This window comes from Pundamilia nyererei, unplaced genomic scaffold, assembly GCF_000239375.1.
Source record: "Pundamilia nyererei isolate P.nyererei 1_Seehausen unplaced genomic scaffold, PunNye1.0 scaffold00025, whole genome shotgun sequence".
NCBI classification, from domain to species: domain Eukaryota; kingdom Metazoa; phylum Chordata; class Actinopteri; order Cichliformes; family Cichlidae; genus Pundamilia; species Pundamilia nyererei.
Window position 1 is genome coordinate 109252 of NW_005187426.1, and position 11289 is coordinate 120540.

Sequence of the window (11289 nt, forward strand, 5' to 3'; positions counted from 1 at the left end):
GTTTGGTACCGGGCCGCGAGAGTTGAGGCTCAGGTGTGAAATGTATGGTTTTCAGGGTTTTTATCGTTATTTTGTCATCGTTTTTATCGTTAACTTGGTTTTCCTGGGTCTTTTCACGTGTGTTATGAATAAATCTTCTTTTTATCGGTACCAGTACTAGTTTTATTTTGTTGTATTTATCCGCGACACCTTAAAGGCCGGTCCGTGAAAATATTGTCGGGCATAAACCGGTCCGTGGCGCAAAAAAGGTTGGGGACCGCTGTGTTATGCTAACATAGCTGTGTTGCTAGCGATCACGTAGCTCATCATTATATACCACCTAGCCCAACTTCAGTAACCTTACACACGTCACTGCTGTTTAGTTTCCTGTCTTCATTTATGTTGGAAGTGATAGCAGAGCTGTACGTTTGAATTTTTTCAGAAATCTCTCAGTCAGAACATGCTATATCAAGCTTAGGTAACTAGCAAAACTAGCGAGCTAACTTCCTGCTAACTTCTAACTCCATTAAATGTAATAAATTTCATGGATGCCTGGATGTTAAACTTCATAGTTACACCTGATAAAGCAGCAATGCTGATCGTTTTATTAAAGATGAAAGAATTTAGACCGTTTTTAACTCTCAGTGATGCTGCAGTGTTCGTTTGACTTTGGGACCTGAAGAGGACGGAGTTTAGGACCTAGATTACTCCCAGATTTACAAGCACCTTAGTCCGACAAATACGGTAATAACGACGGCCGGCTTCCATGTTCTATAAAAAAAAAAAGAGCTTTGTAGGGTATCTGACGGACAAACACCAAACCAGTTCCACATCACTGAAGTGGCACCATTTTTACAAACCAATTCTGGTTCATGCGTTTCACTCAACGATCCACTTTCTCCCTTCTCATTCTCCGTTACCGCCATGCTTTTTTGGCCATGTGCGTATGAAAACAAAGGCACTGCGCATGCGCAGTTTACCCATATATTATCGCGATATTTCATTTTCTTATCGTTGCCTAACATTGTACCGGTATTACCATGAACGGTATAACATGGCCCAGCCCTAATTGGATTCATACTCTGTATCAGTATTGTAAAAGAGCTGTATAAATCTGGATTCCTGCATCACTAGTTGCTGGAATTTTGGAACTTGATGATACCTTGCACAAGCTGATCCAGGCCTCCCTTGTTTTTAGCTCAAAAAGCACCAGCACAGTAACACTTCATGCATACACATCTTTTCCATTAGCATTTGAGTTACTTATACACAATACTGGTTAAGTGGTGTTTTTAGACACATTGACCCATCTCCCTTAGTTTTCTAAGATAGACTTGGTCCCTGTTCCCTTCTGTTATTTTCTTTTTTGTTTTTTTGTTTTTTGTTTTTTTGCATAGCACAGCATCTTTTAGTGCAGTAGCTGGGCATATGTGATTGTGCTGTTTGCCTATGAGTGGGTGTGAGTGACAGAAACGTGTTGAAGGTAATGTCAACAGAAATAAGGAACAATAACAAAAATTAATCCTTTTATCTTCACAAATCAGTCAGTTTACACACACATGAATGCAAAATCAATACTAGTCAGTCATGTCAATGCCTAGAGAGTTAACGGACCACTTCCACATTCCTAGTTGTGGATTGATTGTAATTTTGTAAGCAAATTGACAGAATATTCAAGTTGAATGAGTTTAAATATCAATTACTTTGTACATTTTCAAATGTCAGTATGACAGAATTTTTTTTTTTTTTGTTCCCTGTAACTTCTTATAAATCATAGAAAAACACTTCAAAGTGCACTTGTGCTTTGCAGTCTTTCCCTAGAAGATTTGTTTGTACAGTCAGTACACAGTAGTTACAAAAGTAGTAATTCTTTCAAATGGAAACAAATAGGTTTGGGAAATGCATGAATCTGCACTTTCTACTGTTAGTGATAGTTTAAACCTTTTTGCCAAAGTACCTCTTGGTGCATTTAAATCACCAGGCTAAGTACTTCTACATTTGTGCCTTGTCAGGACTGAAAGCATCAAACATGATGCAAAGAATTAACCTTTCAGTGCACAATTTATGTATCGTAAATAATTTAAATTGAATCTAATATTGGCCTTTTACTGAAGGCTTATTGCACCAAAATACCCTAAAATAGCACAGAACAACATACCTGCAGGTTTTTCATTGCAGCCTTGGGTGAGTAAGTGTTGACTTGAAGGCTCTGTAACCCTACTGGAAATAAATATTGCAATAACATTATCATTTTTAGGGTTTCACTTGCAGTCAGCAGTATTTAAGAATTGCATGATTGGCAAAGGGAGAAAACCAAACAAATGAATCCCACATTGCTTCAAGAAATAATCTTTCAGTTTGCCTTAAAAGCAAGACGTGTATATATTTAAATGCAAAAACGAAAACTTCCTGAAGTAATTATTAATTTTATAAGTTTTTATATTTTGTTTTAAAAGACAAATATTAGTATATGTTATCTAACTACTGAGGTTATTAACTCAAAACTAAATGCTTTCTTTACCCAGTAAAAATGAAACCGATAATTGGAATTTGAGTTGGACCTTTAGAGCTCAACTAGCCAACTCTGTCAGACTGTTATGTTCCACTTCTTTATGACGCAATCAAGTCATGCAAAAGCCCCATTTAGATGTCAAAATATTGAAGTACTAACTAACCTAAAGGGAACTTCAGACTGAACAGTCATAAGTCTTACTGAGCAATCATGTTGGCAGCACTACTCATTAGTCTCCTAATCTTAATGTCTCAGAGTGGAGTGGGGGACCATGGCTATGAAGCTGCCATTAAGTTGATCAAGTAGGTACTTTCTATCATACTTTTCTGGAAGCATTAAACCCATGACAATTCCCCGAGATAAAAAACAGTCTTTGGCATTTCAGAAATGCCCTCTCTCTCAGGAAGAAAAAAATACTTTTTTAGCACTGCCTACTCTATCTCCCCAGGACCTGCACAAACTGAACTGTATCACCACAATTAAATAGGTTGCCTTCTCACAAAAAGTCGTCTTACATGTGTCAGGAGAAAATTAGGAAGTTAATGATTAATTAGTTTCATCTAACTGCCTCACTTTCAGGGACCTATTGTTCATTCTGGCACACTGTCACAATGTCATGGCTTTTTGGGACACTTGAGTATAACAGAAGAAAGGTGTTTTATAGTCCAGCAATAAAAATAAATAAATAAAGAACTCACTGAGTCTGAGTCATGACTTTCCTCTTTCCCAAACCTATCTACTTTTACACGTAGAGAAATTTTCGAGTCCCCCATTATACTCATAGCTGGATCCATTACCTTTGCTGTTACCAGGGCACAAATATCATGATATACATTTTCAGATGTGGTGAATTCACCGGGCTTATGAAGGCTTGCTTTGCAGCAGCTGTCTGGTCCACGGTACCTATGGCGATGTTATTCAGGGCCTAAGCTGCCTGAAAATGGATGGAGGGGCAGTCAGACTATGCCAGAAAACTAACAAACCTTGGGATGAGCCTGGCAGCGATGATGCTGTCAGTAGACGGATGCTTTTCCCTGGAGTGCAGCTTTCTGCCTGCTTGTGTTGTCTGCAGCTGCTGACGTAGAATTCCGACTGTTAAAACAGACCAGGAGATTGTACACTGGGATCTTTGTCTTGGCTTTTCCAGGAGGCTTTGGGCAATAATCATTTCGAGGATCTGATTATTTTTCACCTTTCCCATTGATATCTTTCTTGTTATTTTTGAACTGGCCAACTTGATCTCGGCTCTCTTGGCAGTAGATTCCACTTAAAAAAAATCAGATATGTTTTCTATTTGCATATATTGGGTTTAACCAAAACAGCCGAAAACTGTAGGAGGAAAAAATCATGTAAATTTGCTCAAAATCAACTTCAAGGTAATCTTCTCCTGCATTCCTGGACCATTTTCATTACAGCTGGGATTTTCAGATTACACCCTGGAAGTTCAATTACACCGCTTTCACTTTGCACCACAGTAACTTTTGAATAGGCACTGCTAGTGTTCTTGCCAAATATGCTTGGAACTGGAATTTAATCAGTTAATGCTATTTTATGACCATTCTGCAAACAGCTGACAGTAGAAAAGAATACAGTAATTTTATGTCCGTCTGTGCGTTCTAATTAGAAAGCCTTAAATATTTCACAGCCGTGAGTTTTCTTTGGAAAAGATTTTGTTCAAACCGGTGCTTCCGTCTGCATGAAATATTCAAGCAATCTTGTGGTGTAGTGGAATTTCTATCTACATAGAAATCAATATCATACAGAGTGTACTGGATTGCAATGTAGGTAGAAAATGTGCTGCAAGTGTTATTACACAGTTTTATTTAAATGACATTTTGGAGTTTATAGTTAATAATTTGCAGTAATAGTGTTGCATTAACCTTTGGTTTCCTTCACCGTAGCTTTGTCTTGATAGTTTACCCACTTGTTTTGCTACATCTCATGCCCAGCACCATTAAGTGAAATTTATATTTTGATTCTAGTCGTGTTGTTATAATAGTTTTCACATCATTATAACTATTAAATTACTGTTGTGCAGTTGCTAATTTGTGGTTTGCCATTTGTCTGATTCCTTTGTCCTCTCATTGTTATTGAGTCTATTATCGCTCAGCTTTAGTAAAACACAATAATTTATAGATGTATAACACACCCCTCATGTCATAGTTTATTCATTTCAACAATTATTGGCTTGTGCATAGAACAACATTTGACCACACATATACACACCCACACATTATATACTTATATATAATAATGTATAGATTGTGTTCTCTGACTCAACTATTGTACCTCCCTCACCTTCTCTTCCTATCTTTCTTACTCTGTCACTTTCTCATAAATCAGTAATGTTGTTATCGGCAGGCAACAGTTTTTCACTGCACACACTCACATGTGTTCTTAGGCAAAGGCACCCACACATACAAATCTTTTTTCCCCCCCACTGATATACTTAAACCCTTGCCTTTTTTCCTTGCCCTATGTAAAGGGCACCACTTACCCAATAGGTTTGATAAATTTCAGAACTCTCACAGCCACTGTTTTCTCTAAATCCACAAACCAGCAATGTAAAATGCAATAAGGTGCAGTGTCATATTAAAATGAACAATTACTCTCCGGGGTGGGGGGCTTATCTTCAACGGATGAAATATTAATATAAAAAGTGGCATTTTGCTGTAGTATTTAAAATTAAAATGTAATACATAAATATTAAATAATCCAGAATGGAGACAATTGCCGGTTGCTTTACCGTATATTAGTTGAACTCATCATGAATGTGGTTTGTCTTCTTTTCTGCTAAATGCAATGATTTAAAAATAAATACATAAATAAATAAATAAATAATAATAATAATAATAATAATAATAATAATAAAATCTTACAAAAACACTGGTTGTGAATGCTAACTATTTAAAATTTTTCAGTTATTCCACGAAGCATATTTTGGCCTGTAATTCAAGAATTTATAAACCAATCATGTTTTTATCTTGTTTTTGTTTTGTTTAAATCAAACATTTCTAATAAGATTAAAACAAAGTTTTTGCTTGATAAGTGTTATGCATATATTTTGAAATTTTACTGAGTGCATGAACAAGAGCAAGCTTTTTACTTTTTGCTTTCCAGAAACATTACAGCTTTTTATGGTACACGCGAGGGGTAAACTGGACTTGTCTTTTATTGCTGGATCTCTGACTAAACATGAGTTGTTCTTTATGTTTTTTCTGTCCATTTGTCATCTATCAGGACGGGAACTTCACCAAGACTGACGTCATGTCAAAGCCAAACGAAACCACAATTATTGGGCAGTCTTCCTTTGTGGACTTTGGTGAGAATTATAAAGATTTTTCATTTGCTTGTTTGCTGTGTTTTTGTGTAAATGTGATACAGTTATCGGTTTGAAACCTAGCACTGGGATATACTTTCAGTAGCAGGGCCGTATGAACAGAGCCAAAATGGAGCAAAACAAAAATCGAAGAAGACAATGTGTAATGACAATATGTGCAGTCAAGGTGCATAAAAGTTCCCAACATTTAGTCACTGTGTGGACGAGGCTGGATTGTACTGAAATTTGTCCTGGTGTGTGTCTGTTACATCCCTTCCTTTCCTCCTAAAGTCCTGAAAGCTCTTTCTGCATTGATGCTTCAAACGCTATCAAACAGGACTATGTTGTGTTTCGAGGTTTGACAGTTTCACTGTCTGTTTCCAAATACTTACAGCCCAGATATGCTCATTCCTTAACTGGCAGGCTAATCTCATCCATGCACAGTGGCAGGCACACACTACAATATAAAACTCTATTATACACACTCATAATCCCATAGCCAGATTTTTGTGGACATCTTATCCCTTCAAACAATCTTGGCCAGCGCTATTCATTGTTCAGATGAGCTTTACATTTATCCGCTGCAAATCTCTGCTGGCTCGCTAATCTCCAGGCTGCAGCCTGCATGCCACAAAGTTGGCTGGTCATCTTGACAGTGCTGTCACCTCAGTTAGGGCAGCATTGTCTTTTGGTTCCTTCTTGTGCTTGTTTTTAAAAGTAAGTAACCGTTTCATTTAACAGTCTGATGATGTACAAAGTAAAATGAAAGGGAAAGCACCGTAGTTTTCGGGTCATAAGCCGCTACTTTTTTCCCACACTGTGAACACTGCGGCTTATACTGACGTGCAGCTAATGCATTTTTCTTTTCATGCGGCCAAAAACATTTTGCCTGGTAACAGTAGACCAATAAAATTGATAAGTAGTATATATACGGTATATATTTTTACCGGTTGTTAAGAGACGTTGTAATGTTGTTTGTGCACTGTTCCGTAAAAAAACCATAAGCAACGTAATTTGTGTGTTACTGATACATACGTATATTTAAAGGTAGCCGTGTTACAGGCGCTGTTCGCGGAAAAAAAGCATTTGCACTATGTATTTTTGTATGTTTATGTTACCATGTTTATGTTACCTTACGGATTAAATTAAATGTTAAAAATCCCCACGTGTAATATTTCTGTGTAAATATCTCAGATTACAAGTGAAACGCATACGGCTTAAAATCCGGTGCGGCCTGTACAAGTACAAAATAGATTTTCTTTCTAAAATTAGAGCATGCGGCTTTTAATCAGGTGCGCTCTGTAGTCTGGGTATTAAAGTATGTGAATGATTGCTGAAATAGAGAAGAGTCAAAGTTATCAAGCTGGCTCATTTGGAAGCAATACTACAAAACTGATATAGAAACATCTGATCGAACTGAACATCTTAAATATTGTTTAGTCTTAACATTAGTGTGGGATTATTTGAGCACCAGTAACTGTAATTTAACACTTGTGAAGTGTTTCGGTCCTTGGCTCATTATATACTCTGTCTCAATGTCAGATTCTCTTGAAGCATGGAGTTTTGTTTGGATGAATCTCAAATTGATTTTGATTTGACTCCAATAACACTAACTCACTCACTCCAATGTGCCAATCTATTTTGAACCTGCAAGCAGCAGGAGATCCTCCTACACAACTCTGTTAATAATTTCTTGAACTGAAACCATGGTAGACTGATCCTCTGGACTCCATTATGAAAAAAGACTCTAGACTGATTTTTATTTTAACTTTACAAGTGAGTATTTCAGGATTGAGCTTACTTTTATATGAGATTATACTACTTTATATAATGCAATAATTATTTTCTTTCTCTCTTTCTGTTGCTTACATCTCTAAGTCACTTTGTTTTTGACAGATGCCATGTAGTTTTTTTTTTTAATGATTCTTCTTCTTGTTATTATTATTCTCATTATTATACTTGTTAAAATAACTTAAATTACCATGAAACTACTATGGTTGCAGAATGTTTTCAGAATATTGGCTAACTGACCAGTTTACTGCTCACACTAACAACAATTAGTTGTGATAGTTTCATTAGCAATGAAAAGGATAAGCATATAGGAACTGTAAGACGGTATTGACATAGTATCTGTTTGAACAGAGTGGTTTGTGGCTTATATAAAATTGATGCCACAGTTGAAAATGTTGCTGGTTTAACCTCTGCAAAAAACTCCATAGCTGAACTTACATATTTTTACTGCAAATTGTAAACCATTAAAATAAAAAAATGACCAGGAAGCTGGTTTTACTGGATTCAAAAAAAGTAAATTCATTTCAGTGTAAGCGTTTAAAGAGAAGGTTGTGTTTCTTTATTGTAAGATGCATAACAGGAGTGCCCAAAAAAATAATTCTTGACTGATATTTTGGATAGAATAACCTGCACGACCTGAGACCAGCTAATAAATACATTGCAGAACTTTATGAAATTTCAGCCAAAAGTTCAAGAGGGTTTTGTTAGAGGCAGTAGAGAGATATTATTTTTTCATGTATATGTAGGGTTTGGTTTTTCTCCATCCATCCATGACCTTCTGATTCCACAAAGTCATGGTGGCAGCAAACTAAGCATGGTAGGCCAGATATCATTCTCCCGAGCAACTTTCCGAGCTCCTTCTGGGGGATCCTGAGGCATTCCCAGATCAGATGAGGATTATAATCTCTCCAGCGAGTTTAGCCTGCGGTCTCTCCCCACTGGGCATACCCAAAAAATCTCCAAAGGGAGATGCCCAGGAGGCATCCTGAGAAGATGCTGAACCACCTCTACTAAATCTTTTTTCCCCTTTTATATTAGAATCATCTTGTATTGTTAGATGCTATCCCCGTAGCATACTCTGGCTTCAGTTCAGACTATATCTTCTTCGTGTTTTTTCCCAATCATGGGAACTGCACTTCTCAGAGATCACTACGCATCCATCATCACATTCTTTCTTGCTGTAGTGGTCTTTGAGAAAGGCGAGTTAGATTATGCATAAGAGAGGAAGAAATCAAACGCATCCCTCATAATTGAGGAGCTTCAAGATGGGGGCCACTTGATGTCTTCAGGGCAAACGATGCAGTGTGCTCATTCATGTAAGGTCTCTTCTTCCTTAGATTTTATGTCTGCTGCTTCATGCTGACAACACATTTCTTCTGCTGTATTTATTCAAAACAATCAAATGCACCCTCTTCTGTGAGCCAGGCAGTGAATATTAAGTAAGTTGGCAGGATAGCGCTATAGATATTTGTATGAAAATTAAATTACAAGTATGCTAAAGAGTACATTTAAAATCTCACGCATGTAGTATCTCTTAGTTTGTGGCTCTTTGGCTTTTAGCTTTAGTTTTGTTTTTCTGTTTATCTTTTTTTTTTTTTTTTAATCTATGTAACCTTATCACTTAGTTTGAGTTATGTTCTGCTATTAGCTGTGTAATGTTCAATGCATTTTTAATTAACTTTTGGGCTTGTGCGGTACTCATGCACATGAACACAAACACATGCACGAAGGGCTTCACACTGATAAACACATCCTTATTGGCAAGATTAATGTGTTAATCTCACTGCAGCAAAAGAGTGTCCATCAAATATTTAGTGAACAAACTCCCTGTGCCAAAATTGGCAATATTGTATGAGCCAAAGGGAAAATGACCTATATGCTGTGGCTGCATGTGGGTGTCTTTGTGTTGAGTGAATCTGCGCGCGTGTTGAATTTATTATCTCAGAAGTTTTTTTTAATAGCTTATCTTGACATAATTTTTTTTCCTTTTTTAAAAAAAATCATAATTTCTCCTTCAGTTTGGAAATGCACACTTCCACATATTGTTCTTGTTAACTGGTGGAGAGAAGCCTTTAAGGGTCACGCTTCTAATAATCTGCCAAGTCCAGGCAAAAAGATGCCTTCAGAATACAGAGGGATTTTTTTTAATTGTCCTGGTTTGTCTTGCTTCACTTAGCCCCTCTTCAGCTGTCAGTGTCTTTCTTTATTTCTCTTGATCTACTCTGTATCTCCTATCTACGGCTTACTAATTTCCTGCTCTTGTTTTCTTACGTCGCCGTCTGTTCTTCATCTAAACAGCTTTGGGTGTCACAGATTGTTACACTAGTGGAAGACCAGCTATCACCCTTTTTCTGTCTTTTAATCCGTTTAGTTATTTTGTTGAGTGTTCTTATAAGCATCACTTTACTCTGTTCATTTTACTTTAGTGGTTATGATTAGTTTTACAATATATGAAGCAATGGTGTTTAAAAGAAATAACTGAATAAATTTTTACATTTAGTTCAGGTTCCATCAGTCACGCTGTATAAGGTGATGTTAGCTCAAAAGGCATCCCTCATTATAACCTATGGTTTTGTCTCTGGGCTCTGAGATGCAAAAGACACTGATACAAAGAGAGATGCTCTGTGCCACTGAGAGTGAACGCAGTATAATTCAGAGGAGATTGTATTTGATAAAAATAACCACAAACTTGAAAGAAGACGTATTATATTTTAGTGCCAAATGTCCAAAATTGATTTATTTCAGCTTGAAGAAAACATAGTTCTTACCTGTAAATTCTACAAATAGATGCAGCTTGAGTGATGACAGTATTGACATAAATCCTCTTCTACTTCATCTTTGTTATTTATACAAATTGCCAAAGTCATGTAAGTCCCATTTTTGTGTGTGCTCCAATGGTTTTTCTTTATCTACCTGCTGAAATTTACGTACCTGATCCAGTCTGTTTCTGCCATCCAGTCTCACTTTGTCAATCTTATTTTGCAGCGTTTGTTTCTCTGTGTGCGGCCCTCCTGTGAGTCTCTCTGACCAGCTTCCGCTTAGGTTAATTAATGAGCACCTTGTGAATTTACCTTAAAAACTTAAATGCATGAGAAAGTGGAAAAGGAAAGAGTGAGGGCAAATGGCACATTTCAAAGGTGGCATGAAGTGAGGTGGAAAAAAGGGTGAAATATAGAAAAAGAGCCAAGGTAGATGATCTGCAGAGGGAGGAGGAAAGATGGCAGGGAGGATAATAAAAGCAATAGGAGAGAGGAGAGAATGAAATAGAGCAGCATTGCATCCCTCTGTGATTTGGAGTGGGAATTATTTCCATCACACATCACAATGTCAATTCTCACTCTACCCTTCTACCTCTGGTTTTCTGTCTTCCACCAGATTTTCCCCCATAGATTTACATTTGTGTCTGCTGTCCTGTCTGTTCTCTACATGTTTCTGTCATTTTCTGTTTCTTAAAATTTCTTTTTTATTAAAAATATTTAATATTTTATCATAACTGTTGGGTCTGTGTTTCCACAAACCCCGCTAATTCTAGAGACTTATTCATCATGAAGAAAACAAGACAGTCGATCGATCGATTACTTCTCATCTGTGTCCAGCACGACAAATGACCACGATGGTGGCCTCCTCTCGCTGCCTTTTATTGACAAACTTCAAACAATAGTTTACAAAACACCTCCCCTTGCAACCC

The 11289-nt window shown here is 37.0% G+C and overlaps 1 protein-coding gene across 1 annotated transcript in view; it reads left to right on the forward strand.

Annotated features, from left to right (window-relative positions):
• Window positions 1-11289, forward strand: part of itfg1 (integrin alpha FG-GAP repeat containing 1) — a 149941-nt gene that overhangs the window by 30020 nt on the left and 108632 nt on the right. Inside the window, exon 8 of the mRNA XM_005727521.1 lies at window positions 5732-5813. Within this exon, the coding sequence (XP_005727578.1) occupies window positions 5732-5813 (82 nt within the window). The remainder of the gene's footprint in view (window positions 1-5731; window positions 5814-11289) is intronic.